Genomic DNA, 27,115 nt, shown 5'->3' with positions numbered 1-27,115 from the left:
CTGAGTCCTCTCCCTCCTTTTAACTTTTAAGTTTAATTTTCAAGTCAACTTGTATTTAAGAAAAATAGATAAAAGTATTTAGCGTTAGATTGTAGAATATAAAAATTGTTTAAGATAAAGAAACAATTATCACATAAAATATCATTTTATCGAAGATAAAGAAACAATTTTATCTCTCTTATGTAATTATGGTTTTGACTGTTTTAAATCTTTGTTAATTATATTTCAAATATTCCATTTTTAGGTGTATTTGAGATATTCGAGAGCTTATGATTAATTTCTCAAGCAAATGAAATTCATTTAAGGGATTGATGTTTATAATTTTTTTTATATGTATAAATCTAAAATTGATAGCCGACCCCACCTAGTGGGATAAGGCGTTGTTGTTGTATAAATCTAAAATTGAACCTACAACGACAATCTTAAAGGTATTATATTACAGTACCATAGTTTGATGATTTAAGATAATGTGTGTTGTATTTCTATACTTATTATTTATTTTGTTTCAAAATCATAAATAAGATTATGATGAATGTTAAATTGTCTTCTTAATATTGTGCGCACTAAAACATTTATTTATGGTCCAATGTTATAGGAAATTTTTATATGATTAAATTAATTTGTAAATTTCTGAATTATTCAATAATTTTTAATTAGGTTCTTTAATTATTTTTATAATTGGATCCTTGTTGTAAGGTGAAGCCTAGAAATTTATGAAAAAAATATTTGAGTTGAGTGGAATAAAGATGTGAGAATACTAAATGAAAAATTGGGTTCAAAACTTACAAATGTAAAAATATTAACTTGGAGAGGTGAAAATATTCATTATATAGCCCTAAAGATGATAACATTGAATGCAAGAACTAATTAAGTTATTTTTTTTAACGATAATTAGATGAAAAGATAAATTAAAAAAAATAATTATAAGTTCAATGACTCAATTAAGAAAATAATCTAACAACGTAATTAAAAATTATCAAATAATTTAGAAACTACAAATTATTTTAATCGTTTTATATTATAAACTATCAAGTAAACTATCGTAAACATTTTACTTTTTCTAACGTATAATGTGTATTTAAACACGACTTTTCAGAAAAATACTGTACTATATATATAAATTTAATATTTTTATAATATTTTTTCTCTGAAAGATTTTGCACTATTAATATATATATATTTTCTAATTTATAATTACGTGAATGATACACACAGCGCAATACACGAAAAAGGGCGAATCTTGAAATATCAGAAACCTGGAGGTGTCTAGTTGCAATATTAAGGCATGGGAAAATACCCTTTCACGTCCATGACGCGTACATAGCCACGTATTTGGACAAAGATTAGCCCAAAATCTAGCGTACGTAGCTGTCAGTATAGGGTACACGCGACCCTCCAAACAACTACTAACAAATAAATAACTAACATCCAATTTCCAATTTTCCATGTAACATTTTCTTGTAGATAAGAAAATTTTGAAAATATGAAGAAAAATATAAAAAATATATATTTTTTTTTGATATTTTTCGGAGGCAAGCAAATAGAGTGGTCCCACACAGGTAAAATTTTCTTCGTTGTGTTTTATTCTTTTTCTTCTTCTTCTTCTTTCTACTTCTTTTCCTCTTCACACAGTTCTCTTGTTTTTTTTCTTCCATTCAGCAATTCTTCCATTCTTCATATCTCTCCTTTCTCTTGCTTACCCTCTTCTGTTTCCTCCTAAAAGATTGCGACTTTGCCTATGTGGCTCGGTTTCTTTGACTCGTTCACACCAAATTCTTTGCTTATTTCTGAAAACAGTGCAATTTTGTGTCTTTAGGAGCTCGGATTCATTTGGGGGTCACATCCTTGTATTTGTTCTTGGGTTTGCTTTGACGGTAAGGTGTGCATTTCTTTCTATTTTTTTTTTTTTAAATTTCAAATTATGGGCTCTTATTTTAAGCCTTGATGGGAGCGGAAAATGGCAGCTTTCTTGATGAATCTTGGTCTAACATGGAGGATTTGATTGGAAACAGAAGATTTGATTGAGTGCTTTGTCTGATTTTTGTGGATCAGTCTTGTTTGGTTTCCTTTTTTCATAGTAATGTTCTTTCTGCTTTGAGCTCTGATTCATTTATTCACTACTGTTTCAAAGCTGTGTCTAGCTGTTGGCATTGCTTGCCATTTTAAAGTTTCCAATTCTAGATTTTGGGTTCTCAATGCTTTGTCAATGCACTGTTTACAAATGAATCTGGAATTGTAGTCCTTGATTGAGTTTTGTGCTGTCTTGTGTTTTAATTTATGTGTGGCTAATGAATCTGTGTCGTCCCAGTTGTTTTTACTTTGGTACCAATTCTTTTGATCTTGTATGGGTTGTTTGCTTTTGTTTGGAAATTAATATCACCAACATATCACCTTAAGTGGATGATTTTTTCTTTTCTTTTTTGCACTGTTAGACTAGCAATATTTTCCTTATTCGTTCTCTCGATGGAAACTGAGCTTTCCTTCCCGCAAGCTTTGTTTGATTCAACTTGCTGCTAAGTTGTTCTGTATTTCCTTTCCTGTGTTTATTGCATCAATCCATAAATAGGGCTGATTTTTCTCCTTAGGTGCACTTCTTAAAATGCTTTATCATTTTCGTGTAGTCCATGAATTTCAACACGCTCATATCTTACCAAGAGGCTTCCTGTCTTTCTCTCTCTCTGAAAATGTTTTCCATAAAATAAAGTAATTAGCATAAGCAATGATTTCTAATTTTCTATGATCTTTTTATGCTCCATGAAACACTTAGGGTCTTAAAACAATCATTTGATTCTATGGTTATATAAGAGCGAATATCTGTTTGATATAGGGTGCTATTGTGAATTCCGGCTTATATTTATTTAGTTAGATGATGCTTTTTCCTCTTTCTTTTCATTCTTTACATGTTACAGTTTTTGTTTTATGTACACATTTTAATTTGAATATGTAGTGTTTGATAACTATTACTTTACTCAAGGAAAAGTGAACTGAAATTGAATTTTATGCATCTATATATATATTTTTCTTTGGAAGATTTGATTTATTCTAGTTGGTCTATATAAGGAGTAGGAACATTATTATATTGACTTTTTGGTGAGTTTTAATGAATTAGTTCAATAAAGAGAATTTTTTTTTGAAAAACTCACTTAGTACTCATATACTTTTTGTTGTACCAGAATAAGTGATCAAAATCAGGCCTCTTTATAATATAGTTTCTGGATCAGTGTTGGATCGGATGTGTAGTATGTGCCGTTATTGTGGTGTGGGCTTGTCAGAATCAAATTTTGACAACAAGAAACAGGGAAATGAGAGTAGTCTAAAGTTGAATGGTAAAGTTTCCATTAGGCCTTGCAAATCTTGTGGAGAGAAGCTAGAGCGAGCAAATGCGAAATGGCATAGTACAAGTCCTTATGCAACACCACTTATCAGTCCAACTACGTCATTGCTAAGTACTGATAGCTGTGTCTCCACTTGCAGTAATTACTATCCTCCTGTCCTCATTTTATAATGTTGATGATATTAGTCTTATATCACAAGATGGTCTTTATATAACCCAGTCTTTCTTCAATATCTGATATTTCAGGTGAGTTTTCAGTTGATGTGAACTCATGTGATAGGTACTTTAGCTATGTCCAAACAGAGGTGTGAATATAATGCTTAACTCAGCTATGCTCAAATACTTGCTTTGTTTCTTCTATTAGGAATAGTCAAGAAGAAAGTTCAGTTGAAGGTGTTGTGGAAGAGCTTGATTATAAGTTGAATGGTTCACCAAAAGTGATGGAAAACAATAACAACAATGAGGGTTACACAGTGAGAGATGTGGAGATTGCACAAGGACATAACTTTCAAGAAGTAAAAGCTGATTTTTCTGAAGAACCTACTGCATCCTCTGCTGCTGAAGAAGCTGAATATTCTCTTCCTGATGATTTGGATGTCCAAACTTGGGAACCTCCTGAGCCAGAAAACCCACAGGATGATATGGAAAATAGTGTGACTTGTAATGACGACGATGAAGACCAGGGCCTAGGGATTGCAAACTGGGGTGAGCCTACCTCTATGAGTAGTTCTGAGAATGAATTAAGTGGGAGCTATAGGTTCAAAGAGGAAAAACAAAGAGCAATGGAAGAAGTAATGAATGGGAAATTCAAGGCACTTGTTGGTCAGCTTCTTAAATCTGTGGGAGTTTCCTCTTCTGATCAATGTGATAAGAGTTGGGTGGACATAGTTACATCTTTATCATGGGAAGCTGCTTCTTTTTTGAAGCCTGGTGCCATTGGAGCTAATGCAATGAATCCTGATGGATATGTTAAAGTGAAGTGCATTGCTGCTGGTTCCCGCAGCGAAAGGTAAAAAAAAGAAATAGGTTATTAAGAATTTGCTTTCTGGTATTTCTATTTATTGTTTGTATATACTTGCACTAACTGGTAAGGACATGGTGGTATATTTATTTAAGAGTTTTTTTTTTTTTTTTTTGTTTCAAATGCATAATGGTATTATGTTACTATGGTTAGGCTTTTGAGAATTCATTTTGCATTATGTTATTTTTAAGGTGTTTCCCCCCCTTAGCTATTTAAGAACTTTTTTCAAAAATTCTTTTCCATATTGAACGACATATAGAGTTCAATTATTGTGACGTTTTCAGTTTGACATTTCCTTTAGCAATATGTTTCACTTGTTTTACTTTGATATTTTTTTCCTACTATATTGAACTCATAGGAGTCTTGCCTGTCTCATAATCATTTAAATGAAAATTGAGCATATAAAAATTAACATACAATTTTATGAGTCATAATAGCAAATTTTAAAGAAAATATTTTGTGTTGTAGTCAACTGATCAGAGGTTTGGTCTTCAAAAAACATGCTGCTCACAAGCATATGCCTACTAAGTATAAAAATCCAAGATTATTACTGATCAGCGGTGTGCTTGGCCATTCTATCAATGGGCTGTCCTCATTTGACTCCATGGACCAGGTTACCTAATTAGATTGGATTCTGTCCTTATTAATATTCCATTCTCTGGCTGATTATTTTTTCGTTTATAGGAGAAAGATGATCTGAAATCTAAAATGGATCGTATAGAAATGTGTCATCCAAATGTTATATTAGTGGAGAAAACTGTTTCTCGTGATATACAAGAGTCAATTTTGGCAAAGGGAATGACACTTGTGCTTGATATGAAGCTTCATCGTCTAGAAAGAGTTGCATGTTGTACTGGTTCACCAATTTTATCATGCGATAATTTGAACGGTCAAAAGCTAAGACACTGTGACTTTATCTATTTTGAGAAGTTTGTGGAGGAACATGATGCTGTTGGTGAAGGAGGAAAGAAGCCCATCAAGACTTTGATGTTCATTGAGGGCTGTCCTACACGTTTGGGCTGCACGGTATGCCATTACCAGTAACTTAGAAACTCTGGTTTCTTATTTATTCTAATTCTTAATCTTCCAAACTATTTAGACAGATTCTTCATCTTTTGTGACACTGTAAGTTTGTATGTGTTTATTGACATATATTTATTTGAAAGTACATGTGCTTGAATAGTTTAGCATTCTGTCTCTTTAGCATGCTATGATTATGAAGCATCAATATAGATGTGGATACCATACTGCACTTACAGGTGTGTTAGTGTATATGACAATATATTAAATAATGACACAGCACTTTTTACATATACTGATGCTGGTTTTCACTTTGAAAGGAAATGTTAGAAAAATATAAAACCATTTACGTATTTTTTCCTAACAGCTCAAGTCTCAATGAGTTTTCTAGTTATATTCCTAGTCAATGTTGGACATCTTAACACATGCCTCACATCCAGGATTGGACATCTAGAGCCTCAAGTTTTGCAGGTTGAACATCTAAGGGTGGCCCAATATTAAGACCAGATAGAATTTATATAAAACCATTCATGTGTCTTCACCTAATAACTTAAGCTTTTGAGATAGTTGATTCATGACAAAAAATAAACTGCATATCATATGGTTGTTGTATACTATGGAGCATGTTGTTAAACATTAAAAACTACTAATGCTCTCATTTTCAATGAATGGATGTTTCCATATATCAGTATAATGCCTGACGAGTATTTTCTCTGACTTTGGTATACAAGAAATTTTAAACAATTTTTTCTTCATAGTTATCAGTGTAGCAGTAAGTTAAAATTGGCTTGCAATCCTTTATTTCCAAACTGCTCCTACAGGATATTTATTCTCCACCTTGTGCTTTGTTAGTTATGATGTTTATGGATTTTGGCTACCATCATCTGCCATGATATGAATGTGAAATTATAGTTTATGGCCTCTCTTCCTGAAAATGTTTTTTTATCTAGTGTTTTGGATGTTATTAACTTAAGCTTTACCTGCAATTGCAGATTTTACTGAAAGGTACACACAGTGATGAACTGAAGAGGATCAAATGTGTCATGCGGTGTGCAGTTGTCATGGCATATCATTTAATCCTTGAAACCTCCTTTCTTGTTGATCAGAAAGCAATGTTCTCTACCATTCCTGCTGTGAGTGTAGCAGATATCTTGCCAACTGATAAAAAATCCTGTGATTTAGCATCCACTAATTCAAGCATTCCATCTCTTGAGTATTCTGCTGAGAATGGAATAGTTAGTACTGATATTCCCATATGCAATGGACTTCATGAAAACAACATCAATGGTTTAAACCTAGGATCAGAGGAGTTTTCTCCATTCTCTTGTGAACCATATAATCCAGCCGTATTTTCTGGGTTCTCAGCTATTTCATCTTCTCTTAAAAAGGTTATGGGGGACAGTTTTCCCTTTGCATCTTCTGCTCCTTATCAATCTTTATCAGCTTACTTTGGCTTCAATGGAAGGAAACCTGACGGTCAGGTTAATGAGTCGATTTCTGTTTTAAACTCTCTGGAGGCTGATGAAAATACCATGATGGAAGCAAAAAGTCATTCTAATGAAGTGAAGTTACTTAATGGTGGACAATCCCTGTCTTCACCTGTGCATTTAGATTCCAATGGGGATATAAGTAAATATGATGAAAATAATAGAAAAGAACTCCAACGTAAAGAGGATATCAATGCAGTGTTGGATTCTCAGAGTATTTTGGTCTTGATGTCTAGATGGAATGCCTTAAGAGGGACTGTATGCCAGCAAAGTCATTTTTCACATATTATGTTCTACAAGAATTTTGATATTCCACTTGGAAAATTTCTGGAGGATAACTTACTCAATCAGGTTTTCATTGCTTTTTTCTCCCCCTTCATTGCTATATTTAGTCGACTAATGGTAATCATATGATAGAGTGTGATTCTAGATAAGTTCATTTAATAAATCTATACTTACAGTTGACAAGCATGTTGGAAATGAAGTTTTCAAATGCAATATCATTTTTGTGTGTGTGAATTTGTGTATTTTCTCTGCAAAATGCGGTTGGACTGGGTTTATGTTCTAACTGATTGTTTTTTGTTTTATATACAGACAAGACTTTGTGATGCCTGTCAAGAATTGCCAGATGCCCACTTTTATTATTATGCTCATCACAGTAAGCAGCTTACTATCCAAGTTAAATGCTTGCCCCAGGAAAAAAGTTTGCCTGGGGAGGCAGAAGGGAAAATTTGGATGTGGAGCCGTTGTCGAAAATGCAAGTCTGGTTCTACAAAGAGAGTGCTGATATCCACCACTGCCCGTAGTTTATCATTTGGAAAATTTTTGGAGCTCAGCCTTTCTTACTATTCTTCTAGCAGAAAATTGAGTTGTGGACATTCTCTTGATAGGGATTTTCTCTATTTCTTTGGGTAAATTGGTCTACATATTCCTTTTTATAGTATAATCTGCTCTGTACTTATTTATGTTTTTGTTCAACATGTTCAATATTTGATTTAAAGAAACAGATGTAGTGTTTATTAGCATGTCTACCTTGACTTCTAAATTCTATTGATTATGAATTAGGCTATTTAGTAACATTTAGTTGATTTCATTTTGTACTAATACAAATTTGAAGTGCTACCCAAGTACTTTAAGATTTGGGCATGAACTTCACTGTGCTCAAGTATGTTTATTTTTATATTGTGCTCTGTATAGGCGCTATGACTTGTGGCTTAATAACATAAGGAGGGTTGGCAGTATGTTAACCTTGCGTGTTATCTACATTGATGCTGGGTTTTTTGTCTTCCTTATCATGCAGATTAGGTCACATGGTTGCAATGTTCAGATATTCTTCTGTTGCCACATATTCTGTGTGTATGCCTCCTCGAAAGCTGGAGTTCTGTGGTGCAATAAGACAAGAGTGGCTTTTGAAAGAGACTCAGAATGTATACTCCCTATTAGGCTATTTTTGTATAGATATTTCTTTGATTTGTACTGGCTGAAATATTTTGTATACATAGTTGGGCATAGTTATGTTCTTAATTCTAATACATTCCCTACACTAAAATTACCTATTTCCCCCCCTGTTTAAGGTGTATATGAAAGGCATAACATTATTCACCGAAGTTGCAAACTGTTTGAAGACAATACAATTTGATGGCCTTGGAGGATCAATTAGAGATTTGTCTGAAGTTGAGAAGATGTTCAAGCAAGAGCAAGAAGAATTCGAGGTTAGCTTTCTGTTTGGAGAATGATTTAGACATTTTTTTTTTGACAAGGAATCAACTTAAGTCCTAATTTGAATGTGCTTCTAAAAGTTGTGAGCCCCAAATCCCTCTTTCCTACCTATAACCTCAAATTTGGACATTTGTTTAATATGGTATGCCATAACTTATTTAAAAAGATTCTCTTTGCATTATTAATAATGAAAATAACTAAGATAATAATACATGGAATGAAAGTGAGATAAAGTCTAATAGAAGTAATACAATAAAATTTTAAAATTTAATATTTGATATTACGATAGCTCTAGTCAGAAGTTTCATTGCCAATGCAAGATTTAATTTTAGTGTAATTTATGGTCTGGAAAGATTTAATTTGTCACTAGTTATACATTAGTTTTAGATTTTCATTTCGTTTGATTTCAAGTTTTCCCCCTTAATGAAAGCTTTGTGTATTGTGATTAGTACGATTACTGATGTTCTCTTCCTTTGACTTCTTGTGTTATGATAACAGGCAAACATCAAGACTGCTGTTGCTAAAAAAGGGGATCCAGACCAGGCTGCCTTCAAACTTCTCAGTTTAAACCGATTGATGTGGGATCTTTTGCTTCAATCCTATGTGTGGGTCCGGCGCTTGTACCCATTACACTCACCTGATGGTTTAAGACTTGAATCTGATGTCTCTGAGAAAGTTATGCATGAACATGATTATTCAAAGGTGGAAGGTATTGCTAGTAGAGAAACTGGGTCTATGGGTAATTTTATGGAAGATGGGGATGCCAATGTAAAAATTATGTTTGGCTCATCTGTGCAAGTAAATGAACTACCGATAAAGGAAATTCCTATCAGTGGACCTTTTCTAGAGTGCAATGAACTGGCTGATCCATCTAACGCACAGAATGAGAGGATACCGATTGTTGATGATTTGAGATCAAGAAGATCTTCTGACCAAAACTTGAATTTGAGTCTGGATGTTATACCAACTCATCTTGAAGTAGGTGAAAACTCTCCAGTTTCTACAGATATTCAAACTAATCATTTGGTTGCTGATTTAAAGGTATTAAACAAAATTTCTTCCTTTCATTCACCAATTTCCAACATGCTGGATTCAAATGATTGGTTCTGGAAGCCATTTGCTGACATTCGACAGATAGGCATAAAGGAATTCCAGAAAAGATTATTGCCAAAATTTGAATTTGTAAGCAGCTCTATTGCTGAATATATACCCACAGCCCATCAATTAATCACTGAGGAAGGTACAAGGTTGCATATCCCTCTCAAGACTGACAATCATGTTGTGTCTGACTTCGAGGGTGAACCCTCAAGCATAATTGCTTGTGCACTGGCCTTATTGAAAGATGCATATGAGGTGTCAGAAATTGATGATGAGGATGAGAGAAACGAAAGTGGAATAACTTCAAACTCAACAGAATGTTTGCATGGCTTGACCAATGGTGCTGCCTTAACTTCTTCACACTCATTTTCAAGAAGTTCTTCAGATTCAGATTCTGTGCATTCTGCAGGAAGCACTTCTTCAGAAGAGTCACGAGCCTCTCGTGCTACAGAAAACCATAGCATAGAGATTGCTATGGGTTATGCTAAATCACTTGGGAGGGAAAAATATTCAGTGATATGTCATTATTTTAAGCAGTTCCGTGAACTTAGAAATTGGTGTTGCCTATCTGAGCTTGATTTTATTGCTTCTTTAAGCCGCTGTAGGAATTGGGATGCCAAAGGTGGAAAAAGCAAGTCCTATTTTGCAAAAACACTTGATGACAGATTCATCATAAAGGAGATTAAGAAGACAGAACTTGATTCATTTTTGGGGTTTTCTTCTCTGTATTTCAAACACATGAGAGAATCATTTGAGTCTGGCAGCCAAACTTGTCTTGCAAAAGTCTTGGGGATATATCAGGTCGGTGAGCTGTTTGTTATGCATCTTTTTCTTTTCCATTGGGCAACTTTTTCTCCTGTTTTAGGCTTACATGTTGTTCCCTGAAAATAGTTACTAATAGGGAAACTAAAAAAAAAATGCTATATTTTCAGGAACCAAAAATATATTTAAGCCACTGCTATATTTTCTGGCTTCATAGAATTTTAAGCATTTCAATCTCAATACAGGTTACTAAAAGACACGTTAAAAGTGGAAAAGAGGTTAAATATGACCCCCTCATGGTGATGGAAAATCTTACCTACAATAGAAATATTACTCGCCAGTATGATCTTAAAGGTGCTCTTTATGCCCGGTACAATTCTGCTGCTGATGGAGCTGGAGATGTTCTGTTGGATCAGAACTTTGTGAATGACATGAACTCGTCCCCATTATATGTCAGTCTTAAAGCAAAGCGTTATCTTCAACGTGCTGTTTGGAATGACACATCTTTTCTGAATGTAAGTCTGCATTACAAGCAATATGCCTATAAGCACAACTTTTCTCACTGAAATGTATTTCTCTGGACCAATTTATGTGCTAAAGATGGGGTATATACTTGGTAGGATGGAAAAGAAGGATATAATATAAAAGGAAGGGGCTGAAAATAAAATTGACAATTTATTTAACTATATTTTCAAATATGAGAAATTGTTGTACCTTCCCTTCATTTTTCCAATTTTGCATTACTAAAACACTTGTAATCCTCACCATAACTGGTATTTGTTTCTAAATTTTAATATACATGATGTTGCCCTAGTGTTCATATTTTTCTTGAATTTGTTCTTGTTTTTGACTTATTTTCCTGCTCATCTTATTGTTTATTTCCTTGTTTGCTCTATGTGCAGTCTATCAATGTGATGGATTACTCCTTGCTTGTTGGAGTAGATTCTCAGAAGAGCGAGCTTGTCTGTGGGATCATTGATTATCTCAGGCAGTATACATGGGATAAACATCTTGAGACATGGATGAAGTCTTCACTTGTTGTGCCAAAAAATGTGTTGCCGACTGTAATATCTCCTAAAGAATACAAAAAGAGGTTCAGAAAGTTTATGTCTACATATTTTTTGAGTGTTCCAGATCACTGGTGTTCCCAGAAATCCTCCAATCCTTGCAAACTTTGTGGCTCAGGGGAAGATGACCCTTCTCAGCAAAAGCCCTAGCACAAGAGTGCCAAGTGGTTTCTCTGTCCAAATCTTTTTGATTTAATTTCTCAAAAGAAAAAAAAATACAAATTGAGAATTTATGCAAGTAGTTAGCAGTACTGTATATAGACAGTCAATATTGATTATAAACCTAGCCCCCTGCTATTCTGCGATTTTTAGCGAATTTCTAAGGATGCTGTCATACAGGTCCATCCTCTCCCAGTATATGAGATGAGTAAATTTTTGTAAAGCCTAAGGTAAATGTAAAGGTTTATTTAATCATTGAAAAGTACAGTTGCTAGCTTTCCTTTGTACCCCTCCCCTATTTTTTTTTTTTGCCACTTTACAGACTAGAGTAAAAGCACATGCTTAAATTGTTTTCTTAATCAGATTGTTATTGATATTTTTCAAAACAGTAGTGTTACATGCTAAACAAAAAGTGCAAGTTAGAATTTGATAAGAAATATGCTAAATTGCATAGAATAATGTGATAGGAAATAGGAACTCATAATAAGTGTGCCAACTTATATAAAATATTGTATAAAATCGTTTTGGCCGAGTAACATTTTTTCCTTTAAAATTTGATTTAAGGAGGGGTGGAGAACTGGAGATTCTGAAGCAGTCAAGAAGGATACAGTTCGATTTTCCTCCCTTGTGATGTTCAATTGTTTATATAAGTCAACCGAAGGGGACATATAAGTAATGAAGCAACGCTTTGAATTTTATTTTTTTTTTCTTTTCAAGTTTCATCCCAACTAGTTAATGGATTCATGGAGAGTGACTACGGATTTCTTAGGTGACATGTGACATGTGACATGATGGTTTCAAATCCAACCTGAGGAAACTAATTAGATTAAATGAGTGACGCACTAAGAACAATGATTTCGACTGTTATAGAGTAAGGATCATTAGTTGATAATTTTTCGATTTTTAAATGGAGAACTTACATTAGAAGAATTTTGAATCCTAAAAGTAGTGATTGTTAGTGAATGCCAAAAAAAAAAAAAGCAAAAAGAGATGATTCATTTTTTTTTTTTTGTTAAATATGCTTTTGATCTTAAACTTATAAAAAATGCCCCGTCTTAAGTTTATTCTGCTAACATTTTTATTCTATTGTAATCAAGTATTATGGTTTAAGTGATGACATAAAAATCACATAGATTGCATGACATTAATTAATAAAATGTGATAATTACATTTTTTTTTGATAAATTATGTTTTTATTCTCGTCTTCTCATTAAATAATCTGAGTGTCTCAATTATTTGTAAAAATTCACTTTGATCCCTTAATAAATTTTTTATTAATCTTAGTGTTTCAACTTTTTTTTTTACTGTTTCAACTATTATTAGTTATTGTCTTAGTTCCTTCCATCAAATATTATCATTAAACAATGATGTGATAATCATGAGACTTGTCATGTAATTTATTAATTTTATGTACCAACTATTAATGGCATGGTGAATGTTGTCGATTTGAGAATTTGAAGTTCTGATGGTGTAAAATTGTGAGAAAAAAAATCTTTTTTAATTCTTATATTTTTGGTCAAAGTGAAAGATTCTTGTAGTTTATATTGATGGATTTGGTTCACAAACTTTAAAAAAATAAGAGACTAAATCTACATATTTCTTAAAGTTTGAGAATTAAATTCATCTATATGGAAATATAGGAACATTGACCATATTCAACTAAAATTATAAAAGACTAAATGCAATTTTTTTTACTTTTAAAGAACTTAATTTTAATACACCAACAGTGCATAGCATTTTTACAACATCATTCATACATAATCATGTAAAATAAATTTATCGATTTTTATAATGATAACCTTAAAAGTCATTTCAAGGAAGATGATTCTAATCGTTTGATTTATAACTTTTTTTTACACAATATGTGACAATTAATCTCAATTAAAATAAAAATTTATTTAAACTATTTTAATAAATTTTTAAATATTTCAACAAAATATCAAGGAAAGTGCTCTTCACACAATTTATTTAGTGGCACACAATTGTAAAAAATGGCATTATCCCAATTCAAATGTTCGTCCAAAATATAGTTTGCATGCAGAGTCATTCACAGGCGTAAACATTGCCCAAGCTAAAAGAAAATTCCCGCCGAAAGTTATTGCTATATTAGGAAAAGTATATTTCCACAAGAATTTTCATTTCCAAGGAAGGAACCTGAAAAAAAAATAGGGTCAAGAAAGACATGAATACCTTGTTTCTTCAAACATAAAAATTAACGACCAATATTTCACTGTGAAAAAGTTATCAGACTAAAATACCAACAGAACCATGTAAACATATCAATTCAAGTGCAAAAATAATGAAGTGAAAATGAACCGAGTAACACACTAACTCACGGTCAATGGCAACTAACTTCTACACATAAAATCCAGCACATGCTCTGTCAGCTGAGGAATGATCTCGGCAAAACTATCCAAGAATAGCCCGGCCAAAGGATACAACATTTGTCAACAAAAAGAAGGGTAAAATTGACACCCACAACTATAAATTTTAATTGCAGTTCCATTACCAGCATTCTTAAATAGTGTCAAAAAACCTAGTGCCACTAAACAGTTGAAGGTGATGATTAAAAACACAACTCAGACTTCGTCCTCATGAAGAAGCATATTCGGAATGCCCTTGCTGACTGGAAAACGTCGTCCAGTCTCAGGGCAAACAAGGGCACCTTCTTCAAGGTCGAGTTCCAAGAGAGCATGGTGAAACCTGTTCAGAAATTCATCAGAATCTAGCATGGAAGAGTTGGCCTCCTCAGGTAGTTCAGTATATCCCATTGCCCGCGATGCATCAACAAAAGCCTTCCAATCAACCTTCTCAAACATCTTTTCCAGAAACTCACTGTTCATTTCCATGGTCTTTTCCACCACTTTCTCTGCTTCAATGCGCAAAGGAAATCCATTCACCACACCCTTTATGTTCGATGACAGCATGTTATGTGTTATAAGTCTCATCTTTATCAACAAGTCACAATATCAGCAGCAACACTTGGCACTTAGCCCTACAAGTTCAAAATACAAATAAACAACACAATCAAGCATCCCTACAATACATAATCCCAATGAATCAAGTTTGTGTCAGGTTTTAGTGGCTGCTACATGGTTTTTGAACATATCACATGTCTAGGCAAAATGAAAATGAATTAAATTATACCCAAGACAAGAATCTTGAACAAAGTACAATAGAAAATGACAAAATCAGCATGTTTAAAGTCTAAACACTAAGCCAAGCTACAATATCAACTACCAATGCTAATTTTTTTTTTTAAAAGTCGTTATGCCCAAACCTATGGTTTACAATTTATGCCAGTATTACCTAATTGGCCATCATTATCACATATTGGTAAAAAGTTGTAACAACCTTATAATTAGTATACTTGTTTAGCAGAAATAGCATGGATTTTAACATAAAGAAAATGCGAATCTCTTTGGCATAGCCACATCATAACTTGAACCATTAATTTTTTTTTGCATAACAAAAGCTTGCAAATACCTAGATTATCTAGAGAAACTGGGTCACATTCACATACAGCATCGAACAAGACCACTTTCAAAGTAACTTGTACATCACAGTTCACTATTGTTTTACATAATTCAATTCCTTATGCTCAATTGGTCTTTTATTTCCGTTGCAATTCAAAAGAAATGAGCAAATACATCCAAAGCACATTCCAATTCAATTCTAGCTATACATTCCTCTCACTCTAAAGATAAATTGAACTATTAAAATACCAACACACAATTATATGGCCACTATAGTTCCATGCACCAAGTCCTAACATAATCCACTTTGAAACAGCAAACCATAAAGATACCAACTCAAGTACAAACAATGAGTTCACACTTCACAGGCCACGTAGCTATACAGAACATACCTCATCAGACCATTCAAGAAGGTGTGTACGAACAGAATGTTGGTGCTCAAAACAACAGGTCAATGATACAGATTTTCAGAAAACAGAATTGATGAAACAACGTATGCAGAAGCCACAACACACACACACACACACACACACACACACACGCGCGCACCTTTTACACTTCAGAGGATGTAATTACAGAATTTACAAGACAAGGGACTTGTAGGCGGAAAAATTGGAGAACACGACATGTACCAAAGCTCTAATAGTTTAGGGTTTTTTGTCCTCTTATTGGTTAATTAATTCAAGCAAGAAGCTTTGAATTTTGATGCCCAGAACCCTACCGAGATAAAGAGAATCACCGTGCTAGACGAAACAGAAAGAGAAAGAGAAGTACCTGACGGAAACGCGACGCTCCGGCGAGATGTGACGGTGGCGGAAGACGTTGACGGCGGAGTGCGAAGACACAACGCTGCAGTGTGCTGTGGCGGCGAGATGGTCTGTCTGGGTATTGGGTGATGAGGCGGTCTAGGTTCTTAAAAGGTTTACGAAAATACGAATTCTTATTTTAAATTAGATTTAATTTAAGATTAAAGGCTGATTTGGTGATCTACGCTATCCTATCTTACTGTAAATATACTTTTTTTTGCATTGATAGCATATGATAATGATATAATTATTATATATGATAATTTTTATAATATTCAACTTATGATATAAAAATATATGTATTATTATAAAAATTTAAATTATATTTTTGACACAAATTTAAATTATATTACTAATTAAAATATTGAATAATTATTTTTTTTAAAAAAAATCAAAAATAAAATATATTTTTAATCCTTCTAAAATATGTAAAATTTGATTTTAATCCTTCTAATTTTAAAATATGCTAAAATATGCCATGAGTCATTTTTTATTTTCTATCTAAAACACTTCTTGTCTCTGTAAAATGTTTAAACTACTTGGAAAATCAAAATTAGACAAAAAATGACACATGACACATGACACATTTCAAAATTAGAGAGTGACTAAAAACAAATTTTTAGAGGGAATACAGTTGAACATATTTTAGAGGAATTAAAAACATATTTTATCCTATATTTAAATAATAATTATAATTTTGAAAAACTTGTATAGTGGTGTGTAGTTCTTATGTGTTTCCTTCTACAATGATTAAACGTGATGAATCCTAATTGTTGATTATTGCCAAAATTTGAATCCTAAAGTGAGCATGAGTAAAGAAAGCAATCCTAATCGTTGATGATAAAATCAATGATTGATATTTCAATACATCAATGATTTGTTATGCATGTGAAAGTAATATCCATAATTATTTTCTAATTAATGACTGTGATTTGTTACTTGACCCTTTAGAGAAGCCAGATCCATTAAGGGAAACTTGGACGGAGGCAAGTGTAGGTGAGGAAATGTATGATAGGGTAAAGAGTTGGAGTTAAAAGGAGTTTGACAATGATATATATGGTAGTGATAGTAGTAGTGACAAAGAAAGAGGGGAGTTGTTATGAATTATGATTGCGCAAGTGAGAGAAAGAAAGGCCTATAGTCAATGATAAGCACACCTTGGCCGATATACAATTGCATCTTGAAGACTAACTTCTACACCATACATGAAAACATATCAATTCAAGTGCAATAAGAATTTCTTTAAAAACTAACATCTGCACCATACATGGAATCATACTAATTAAGTGCAATAAGAATGAAGCAAAAATGAAATACCGAGTAACACATTACTGACGGTCAATGGAAACTAACTTCTACACCATACACACAAGTATCCCAGTATCTAAAGATTAAACGCCCCTCAACCCCAAAAAAAGAAGAAAATGAGCCCTTTTGGTACAAAATTGAACCAGATATTAACCCATATCTCAGCCCCTTTTAAACTGGAAAAATATAGAACTACTTAAATTCAAGTACAATGACAACGCCGTGGAACTGACGCACCAGGTGGTTTTCTTCTCTCTCGAATTATGGCTTCTTTTATCATTGGCAGTTTTTGGTGAACTTTCTTCCATATATGATTCACTGCACCATCCACAGGTATTGGTCCAATACCACCTGGATGGCCATTATCATAGACAAAGATGGGCTGTACCTGAGCCATATTTTGGCGGAACCTGTCTTTCTGCTCTTTGGAAAAGCTTTGAAGATGATTGCCTAGCCAGCTAGGTTTCCGGGCATCATTAACTGCTGGAAAAACAGAAAATTCTGCATAATCCACCATACCTTCAAATGGAAGCTCGATGATGTCGCTGACAATGACGGGTATACAAAGACTTTGAATTGCATCAAAAAGTCGGCATGAAGTGGGTGTATCCCCAGCTGGATGCAGGCAAAACTCTGATGTTCTCATCCCTTTAATTGATTGCTCTCGCCCAGTTGCATTAGGGAAGCCTTCCTCCATTATAACACCAGGTTCACTAACCAATAGATCCCATAACTTCTCTCTGATTATACCTCCCTGTAAATTGAAAGCTTTGTCAATGAGATAAGCATGGAACTATATTGAGTTAGGTTTTCACAATTAGAAAGACCAGTATAACCATATTCTGTTGGATGAGTATAAATATGAATTATCAGTTTCTATTTACAATAAAACACAGTGGATTAGCTTAGTTTCTTATTTGATCATGAGAAAAAGCAATCAGAGAATTCACTCCAACTCTCCAAGGATGTTAAACATTTATCACCAAGATTATGCTATAGGCTTTTTATGATAATAAAATCTTTCAAAGTAGTCCCCCAGTTGCCAAAATGAATAAAAATTGATTAAAAAATTAGACATATTTTCCCTAAGTAAATTTCACAGGTCATATCAATTTTTAATAGATTAATAAATTGGTACTTAATACAGTAGCAGACATCCTGTGTGGTGGGAATCGATGTCATGGGTGCACCTGGTGGGTGCTGTCCCGCAGCATCCAAGACAACATTTTCTCCAACACATTTTTGGAGTGCCGGAGGGAATGAAGACTAACAGATGGATATGGTGGTGACTAGCACTGACATGGACCATTTGGAAGCAAAGAAATAACATTATTTTTTCCAATGATACATTTAATGCAAATAAAATTCTGGATGACGCTATTTTCTTGTTATGGACATGGCTCAGACACTTGGAGAAGGGTTTTGATATTCACTATAATCAATGGTCATCCAATCTCAGCGAGGGGTTTGCAAGAAATTGAGGATAGGAAACTATAGTAAATATATGTAATACATATTTATATATCCATTATCTGGTTTAGGTCAAACATAAAGTCTGATCTGAAACCAGCTTGAAGGTGTAACTTGTACTTTTCAGTACCACTGGTACTCAATTAATATATATATTATATTTTTGCTGATAAAAAAAAACAGTAGCAGACATCCAAAATGAATTCTCATAGGCTTTTAACCAGTTGATTCATGCAAAAATAAATAACTATGGAGTGTCAAAAGGTAAGGTCTTGTGTATGTGGTAGGAAATGTTGGGCCTACTCTTGTTAACGCTAACAGTTCTCAAAGAGCAAACCATACATTTAGAACAATGAAAACAATTATGTACCTCCCACTAAGAGATTTTTCAGTAAATCAAAATGTCATTAAATAGTTATGAATCATATTTGCCCAAATGGCAGATATGATTAATACTTCCAATGCATGTGGGAAACCACATATGATGAAAAGTAAAAACCAGAATGCTCCTCATATTTCTATCACAAGCAAGCATTTTACTAAAAATCTTGTAAGTGATTATCTATATCTAATATTCTAATGGCATATCCCCCTTTTTTTGTGAAAACACAGGAAGAGAGTAACATCACAGGCATTATCAACTTCGTGTGCAACTAGCATAAGAAATGACTAAATAACTGAATAAATGCCTTCTATCTTGGAGACAGGGACACTAATATAATAAATTCTTATCAGTTATCACAAGGCATGTCCAAAACATGAGCGAGAGTGTCTTATAATCAGAGACAGCAAGGAGAGATCATTTCGCCTTAAAAACTTCTGAGCAATGATACTCCTTAGAATACATGAAGCCAACACAATTTTTTTTTTCCTGAAAAAAACTGACAAAAAGCAGACACACGGATCTGCTCAAGTTTGGAACTGTCTTCAATCTCAATTTTTCTAATAAACCATATCCTTGATAAGATGGTATCACTACACTCCAGAGCTAAATTTATCTAAGAACATATGTATCCGGTTGATGTGAAAATCTCATAAAGAAAAAGTAAATCAGACAAAAAGAACCACTTAACAAACTTGGCCACTTACAACGTCGACTGCATTTGTGTGCAATAGCAAACTACAAATTCTGTCTTGGTAGGGCATGTATTTTTATTACTATTAAATTGAAATAGTTAATGGCGGGGTTACCATTATCCTTTTTGTGGGAAGGAATATGTGTTCCTAAAAAAGCAATTTGTCCATTTATTCGGGGTCTTGAAGGGGCATAGAAACACATAAGAACTCTTGAATTGAAATGGAAAAATAGATGTAACTCCAGGCAAAGCACCACCCTTCATTTTCAGTCTTTTTAAGAATATGTTACCGCAACAACTGCAATTTAAAACCTTTAGACAAGTGATGAAACATAAACACTATCTAACCCGGTGCCTATGTTTAGCTCCTTTAAAATACAGAAGCTGGTGCCGGACCTTGTTTTCCGACAAATCCAATCTGGGCAGCAGATGCATGTACGGCACAATGACATCTTTAATCACAGAAACTTGCGTGTGCGGAACCACATCACTCTCGCCACAGTTTGAACCACCACCACCTCTGGACCAACCACCAAAATCGCCACCGGGTCTGCCAAACAACGCTTCAGTTTTATTTTAATTTTAACACCCCTGACAAGATTCAGCCAACGACCAAACAACATCATAACATAACCCCAAACACCATTACATCACATTCAAGGGAAAGGTCGCAAGTTCGCTCCCCTCTTGCTAAAAAAAAATTCAACACAAAAGAAAAAGAAGGGTTTTTGCAAAACGCACCGGTTAGCACAAACACGTGGTCACGTCCGCCGGAGCGGTTCCAGACTTGGGTGGATTTAACGGCGTCCATGACCTGCCTCTGCCGCTTGTAATCGTCGTTCCCGTGCTTCTTTCTGAAGGCGCCTTTGTTGGCGCTGAGCGTGGCGAAGAAGGGGACGAAAACGACGTCGGCGAGAAGCGGGTCCAGGACGCGTTTGGTAAAGGAATTGGCGCGGTGCTGGGGAGGGGTGATGAGGTCGCCTGTGATCCAGTACTCGGCGCTGTACTGTTTGATGAGAGGGTTTTAGGGGTAAGGGGGGATTTGAGCCGTCCGCAACTAAGATTGAATAGCCATTTATGCAACTCAGAGTAAAATTCATCATAAAAAAGATAAAGGTTTTTGAGTACTTTAAAATTAGCATATTGAAGAGACGGGCTCAAATCTTTAAGTTGACAAGTACTCATGTGGAGCTCTGAAAGTCACAAGTTGAAGCCAATTAGTTTCCTTGTGAAGATCGAGGTTGAGATATTCCAAGGAGGAAATGTGGGAAAGCCATGGCCATTTAAGACTATGGATGGGAAATTAACTTACTATTCGTTAATTTTTTTTTACACAAATCCACTTCAAAGTCTAACCTTATGCCGCAAGATCATTCTGATTTAGTTAGCAAACTTTTCAAAATTATGCTTGATGAACTCATTAAGGAGATAAAGAAAGGAGAAGTTTTTGGCAAAGTTAAATCACGTATATAATTTTTATTCTATCTATTTTAGTGAAATCTTATGAATCTATCAATTGCTTTCTATTTTTTTAGTAATTTATCCAATTGATTTTTAGAAGCGTGGTTTATCACATGCTCATATTCTTTTGTTTATGTATCCTGATTCAAGATATTTAAATACAGATGATATAGGTATAATCATTTCATCAAAAATTCTTGGCAAAGATCTTGATCCATAACTGTTTCAAGTAGTTACATATCTGATGATGCAAAAAGGCAAGTGCTCAAAAAAAAAAATTGTTGATATTCCACTTCTATCGATGAAGATGGTTACCTGTATATATGATATATGTATGAGGCGAGACAATGGTATGTCAATTAAAAAGAGTGAGTCATTTTTATATAACAGATATGTGGTTCTTTACAATAGGCATTTTCTGTTGAAGTTCAATGCTCACATAAATGTAGAGTGGTGCAATCAAACTCACTTTGTTAAGTATCTTTTCAAGTATGTAAGCAAAGGACATGATCGTGCAACTGCAAGTTTTTTTTAGTCCTGGAAATGGAAAAAATGACTCACAGTGCATCAATGAAATTAATATGTACTATGATTAATTGCATATATTTGTCTGTGAAGTTTCTTGAAGAATATTTAGTTTTGATATTAATCACAAAGAACCTTCGATTGAAAGGTTGTGCTTTCATTTGCCTAATGAACAAACTGTGGTTTTTGAAGATGCAGATCCTCTTGATAGGGTGATTAATAATCCATTTATTCATAAAACAATTTTTTTTTACTTGGATGGATGCTAACAAGAAATGTCCTTAAGCAAGGGAGTTGTGGTACAGTCAATTTCCTTTGCATTTTGTTTGGAAGGACAAAGAACATGAATTTATAGATACCATTTTGGAGACAAGCATTTGGGGGTCAGGCCATTATTTACGGAAATTATTTGCAACTTTATTATGTGAAAATCAGTTATCAAGGCCAGAATATGCAGTACTGCACTAATAATAATTATAAAAAATATATAATTATATTCAATCATTTATCCGCACAATTAAATCTCAAGTCATAATTATTTTTTTCAATTTTTTAGTGAATTAATTTACATCTTGAGTATATACTTCACATGGATCCGTCAAATAATTTTTTAGCGAATGATTTAGAACTCAAATTTTAATTAAAAAAATACTAGTAATGACCAGGTCCTCCCATGCAAAAGAGTTACACACTAACACCCATAATAAACCTGCAATTATTATATAGCAACATAAAAACGGAAAGACGAATTATTGCGTCAAGTTCCACTCTATATCCATCGTCAACAGTGAAGTGCGAATACTCAGCAACTGGAGCTGGGGAACCTTGTCTCTACTCGCTCTCGTCCCCGCCGGAGATCCACCATGGCCGGCAACCCCGCCACCACTTCCTCCTCCGCATTATCTCCCGAGAAATTTAATTTCAATTTCTCCCCCGATAACCCCTCCCGAATCACCCTCACTTCGGATCAGGTCAACCACTGCACCCAAGCCCTCAACATTCTGAAGGAGAAGCTCCACGCTCCTAACGTGATCACTCAGGAGTTTGCACACTTGCAGGTTCGCACCCTAATTTATTATTCTGACATGATACCACTAACATTGAGCTCACTGTGTTGCGTTGCGTTGCGTTGTGTTTTTTTGTGGTTTCAGGCGAACAGGATAACGCCGAGCGAGATGAGGAGAAGATGCACCGTCGCGTATGACGACGTCAATTTGAGGAAAAACCGATACACCGACGTTCTGCCATGTAAATTTGTTTCCAAGGGCTTCATGTGTTGTTTTCGGGGTTTAGTTGGGGAAAATAAAATGAAATTCGTTATTTATTGTTTCAGTTGACAAGAACAGGGTTGTTCTCAAATCTAGTACTGATTATAGACCTGAAGCACAGGGGTATATCAATGCAAGCCTTGTCTCGGTACTATTTTACTTCTGTTTTTTTTTATTTGATATGCTCTGAATGAAATTACTGTTTTGGAATAAGCTTTGGGGGGATTAAGATAAATTGTTACTTTGTCTTGCTGGTGCTTCTTCAACGTATGTAGACCTCCTCAGCTGGAAACGTGTCCCAGTTTATAGCCACGCAAGGTCCACTTCAACATACTTACGAGGATTTCTGGGAAATGATCATCCAATATCACTGCCCTGCAATTATCATGCTTACTAGATTGGTGGATAATTACAAGGTACTTGTCGATCCTAATCGTCAGTTTTGTCTTCCTCTTTGAATTTTTATTTATTTATTTAATTACATTATTTTTACTCTTTTCCATAGATGGCAAAATGTGGAGATTATTTTCAAGCTGAGGATAGGCCTAGAGAAGTTGGTAATATTTCTATTATTGGTAAATGGGAGAACACGACTGAAACTTCACTCGTGCTGCGCCATTTGGAGGTGAACCATAGAGAGGTCAGATGATTTTCCACTTGTAATGGTTGAGGTGATTAGGTTATATATCTTTCTTTAGCATGCCATGGGTAGTATTTTTGTTGATGGAAGAAGATATTTGGGGAGAGGCCTATCCTTCTTGAAAACTTTATTATTTTATCTAATTCTTGACCATTGTTTATAATTGTGTTGCTATAACACTTCTGAGCTCACTCTAAAGCCTAGGAAATCATAACTTTTCTTAGATATCTTGCACTTTAATTAGGGGTGTGCAAAAACTAGTTCAGTAAAAAAACCGCACCGAACTGATTTTGAACTATTTTAACTGGTTCAGTTTTATATTCAAATAGTCTGATTTAGAAACTGGTTCAAAGCCAAACTGGTTTTACATACTGATTATGAATTGAACTAGTTTTTAACCAATTTTAAACTAGTTTTAAGAGCCAAACCAAGTTACGAATTGGTTTTCGAACTAGTTTTTGAACTATTTTTTTCAAATAAAAAAAATATTTGAATGAAGATCAGTTCGGTTAACTGAATTGGTTTTGTAAAAATAATTCGGTTAACTAAATTGGTTTTATAAAATAGTGCACTAATTTTTTCTTGAACTAGTTCGGAAAAAAACTAATGTGGTTTAGGTTCGGTTACAATCCGGTTCAATCCGAACCGTTTTTTTGCACACCCCTGACTTTAATGCTAAACCTCAATTCTTTCCTTAATGCTTGATTTATCTCTCAACTATTCATAAGTGTTGCTGTAACACCAGAAGCCGAGTGGCCACTCCAAATTTAAGGATGCAAGTTTAATGCATGATGTATTGTGCTCATGTTATTGCCGGAGAGGGGTGGTTCAAGAGCTAGATTATATTTAAAAAGAAGCAGTTGGCTCTTACTCTTGTTTTTTGGAAGTTTAGGGTTATTTTGGTGCACAAGTTCACATATATTAAAATAAACGAAGATGGGTACTTTTGTCAACACAAAAAAAATGACATCCTTCAAAGTGATTCTTTCTAATTATAAAAGAATAACACATAGCTTTGCAAAGTTTTCTGGTTGAGTTGCTAGTTATTCTGCATATATAAATCTTCCATAAATAGGTGACGTGAGTTAAACTTTGAGGAACGACAAATACCATAAGTATGATGAATAAAATTTCTTTCTGTTAGTTGTTTCCTAATTTGGATTTGTTTTATCCTCTCCTTAGTTGTATATTCTCCCATTTCTTTCAAATAAAGTTTCTTTTTCTATTAGATAAAAATAACCCTTTCATATTTTTGTTTTTTAAATGTTCTGCATTCCAAGTGAAGTTGGGTGTGGGATCAAAAGCCTACTGGATATTGATTAATGAAAACTAATTTTTCAATTTCTAACCTGGTTTGGGCTGATGGGGGCAATTGCATTGATACATATCAGCCTGCAATATTATTCATCTCAAGCTATGTATCGTTTTTTTTGTATTGCAAAAATTCTTGTTTTCCCACCTGATGAAATATTTTTCTACAAAAAAAAATCTTGAGTTTTCATTTTAATTTTTGAAGGCACTCTAGGTTTCTCTCCATCATTAAGATTCAAGATGTATAGCATTCTAGTTCATATTTGCATATTGTTGCAGGTAGAAGATGCGCCATTATCTGTTTTGCATATTCAGTATCCTGAATGGCCTGACCATGGAGTTCCCAAAGATACATTTGCTGTGCGTGAAATTTTGAAAAGATTATACCATTTACCACCAAACTTTGGTCCAATAGTGGTGCACTGCAGGTTCATCTCATTCCTTATTCTTTGTTGTTCACTTCATGGCAGTGATGATGATAAATCACATGCATTGTATATATGTCTCTGAGACAAATTCTCTCACTCAGTGCAGGTATTGGTAGAACTGGAACATACTGCACAATTCACAACACAATTCAGAGAATAGTTGCTGGTGATATGTCTGCTGTAGATATTGCTAAGACAATAGCTATGTTCAGGTCCCAGCGTATTGGAATGGTTCAGACCCAGGTATCAGGATGTGCTAATTTAATATAAGTATGATTAATGAATTTACTGATTTTGTGTGATGGTAAAGAAGGGGCATATTGTTGCAAGGATTAAGGAACTAGGCTAGATAGTTAGGCAAGGAAGGATGTTTATACAAATTAAAGTTTGAAAGAACACTGTTCTCCTTCAGTGGAGAATCTATCAATAATCAATCCCTTTCTGTTGACAAAAAAGGAATATTTTATTACTCGGAATGGAAGCTCCTGTAGCTTCTGTTTTGAAACTAGATAAAAATGATAATGCCAGGAAGCTTTTAAATCTTAGAAATGTGCAGCAAGGAACTAGTCTAGATAGTTAGGTAAGAATGTCTCCACACTATTACTGTGGAGGAACCATGCTCATCTAATGGAATTGCGACTGTATTGAGCACAATCTTCCTAGCTCGAATATTATGTGGTTAGATTTTAATTAAATGTTGGAGCTTGGGGGCATTGGAATTAGGAAATTTATTATAATTAAATTACTCTATAACCTCCTATCAGAAATTACATGACCTGTTTCAAATTCTTATCAGATAAATACCCCGTACTAAAGATTTTTATAGACATATTCCTCTTCTTTTTTTTTTTTTTTTTTAAAGTAAAAACAAACAAACAAACGACTTATACCTGCTTAAAGGTAAAAATTTGGTTGTGGAGGCCTCAGTTTACCAAATTCCAAACACTTGGAATTGATCCCATTTAGGAGGTTTACAGTTTTGGCTTCCGATCCTAATATTCCTTGCCTTCGTCCCTAAATTTTGTAGCCATTAACCTAAATTATTATTATTATTATTGTACTACTTGCAATTTAAACATTTTGGCGACTATGCAATTTATCAGGATCAGTACATTTTCTGCTATAACGCTATCATAGATGAACTGGAAGACCTTGTATCTCAGCAGCAGTCGGAGTAGAAGGGTACATACTTCTTTTCTTTGTAATTTTTCAAATTTATAAATCGTTCAGCTCCTGAAATTCTTTTGTACTGGATAGGATTTGAATGTCAGTTTTCTGTATTCTTTAATTCTATTATATCCTTGTCAAAATTATTGTTTTGCGAGCTTGACGAATTGCTGTCTTGTGTTGTTTGATGTAAATCCAGTGCTGGAACTTGGAAGGATGTTGAAGCTGCTTGCCTCATTTTGAAGCTAACTATCAATTCTTCGAACGTTTTTATGTTCCTGCAATGCTCATGTTTTCCAGCAGCTGAAGTCTGAAACATTAGCATCTGGGAGATTTTATGAATTTCACCGAATTCTGTTATTCTCATGCTTTTTTGTATAATTGCAGGCAGGGAAAGCTGACAAATATTAACATCCTTTTGATTATATTGTTAGAATTCTATTGGGGAACAGAATGGCATAATGACTACAATAATGCATTGTCCCTCCTATTGCTATTTTTCATTTTCTAAA

At 34.1% G+C, this 27,115-nt stretch overlaps 3 protein-coding genes and 1 pseudogene across 6 annotated transcripts; 2 read left to right on the top strand and 2 right to left on the bottom strand.

The window, feature by feature from the left end:
- Positions 1–1,609: 1,609 nt before the first annotated feature.
- LOC114372307 (putative 1-phosphatidylinositol-3-phosphate 5-kinase FAB1D) lies at positions 1,610–11,947 on the top strand. 4 transcript variants are annotated; one of them, XM_028329800.1, is made up of 13 exons: positions 1,610–1,874; positions 3,174–3,473; positions 3,581–3,614; positions 3,699–4,343; positions 4,824–4,968; positions 5,040–5,381; positions 6,368–7,213; positions 7,457–7,773; positions 8,163–8,289; positions 8,437–8,574; positions 9,080–10,480; positions 10,687–10,956; positions 11,344–11,947. In XM_028329800.1, the coding sequence occupies exons 2-13, from the start codon at positions 3,233–3,235 to the stop codon at positions 11,656–11,658; spliced, it is 4,821 nt and encodes a 1,606-aa protein (XP_028185601.1). In that variant the 5' UTR covers positions 1,610–1,874; positions 3,174–3,232; the 3' UTR covers positions 11,659–11,947. The 4 variants fall into 4 exon arrangements, with proteins under 4 accessions (XP_028185601.1, XP_028185602.1, XP_028185603.1 ...); XM_028329801.1 differs by having other exon boundaries at positions 1,610–1,879; XM_028329802.1 differs by lacking the exon at positions 3,581–3,614.
- Positions 11,948–13,892: 1,945 nt separating this feature from the next.
- LOC114369214 (multifunctional methyltransferase subunit TRM112 homolog A-like) lies at positions 13,893–16,072 on the bottom strand. Its single transcript, XM_028326411.1, has 2 exons — positions 15,918–16,072; positions 13,893–14,662 (listed from the first exon to the last, which is right to left on the bottom strand). The coding sequence occupies exon 2, from the start codon at positions 14,613–14,615 to the stop codon at positions 14,247–14,249; it is 369 nt and encodes a 122-aa protein (XP_028182212.1). The 5' UTR covers positions 14,616–14,662; positions 15,918–16,072; the 3' UTR covers positions 13,893–14,246.
- A 1,097-nt stretch (positions 16,073–17,169) lies between these two features.
- LOC114371810 lies at positions 17,170–21,177 on the bottom strand (annotated as a pseudogene).
- Positions 21,178–22,508: 1,331 nt separating this feature from the next.
- Positions 22,509–27,115, top strand: LOC114369538 (protein-tyrosine-phosphatase PTP1-like). Its single transcript, XM_028326766.1, has 9 exons — positions 22,509–22,847; positions 22,941–23,037; positions 23,123–23,205; positions 23,333–23,473; positions 23,563–23,697; positions 25,288–25,436; positions 25,538–25,679; positions 26,540–26,618; positions 26,803–27,115. Exons 1-8 carry the CDS (start codon positions 22,653–22,655, stop codon positions 26,612–26,614), a joined length of 1,017 nt encoding a protein of 338 aa, XP_028182567.1. The 5' UTR covers positions 22,509–22,652; the 3' UTR covers positions 26,615–26,618; positions 26,803–27,115.

The sequence above is a fragment of the Glycine soja genome, chromosome 10 (genome assembly GCF_004193775.1).
Source record: "Glycine soja cultivar W05 chromosome 10, ASM419377v2, whole genome shotgun sequence".
Taxonomy (NCBI): Eukaryota; Viridiplantae; Streptophyta; class Magnoliopsida; order Fabales; family Fabaceae; genus Glycine; species Glycine soja.
The sequence above is the reverse complement of the archived record's forward strand: the minus strand, read 5'-3'. Positions and strand labels throughout refer to the sequence as shown.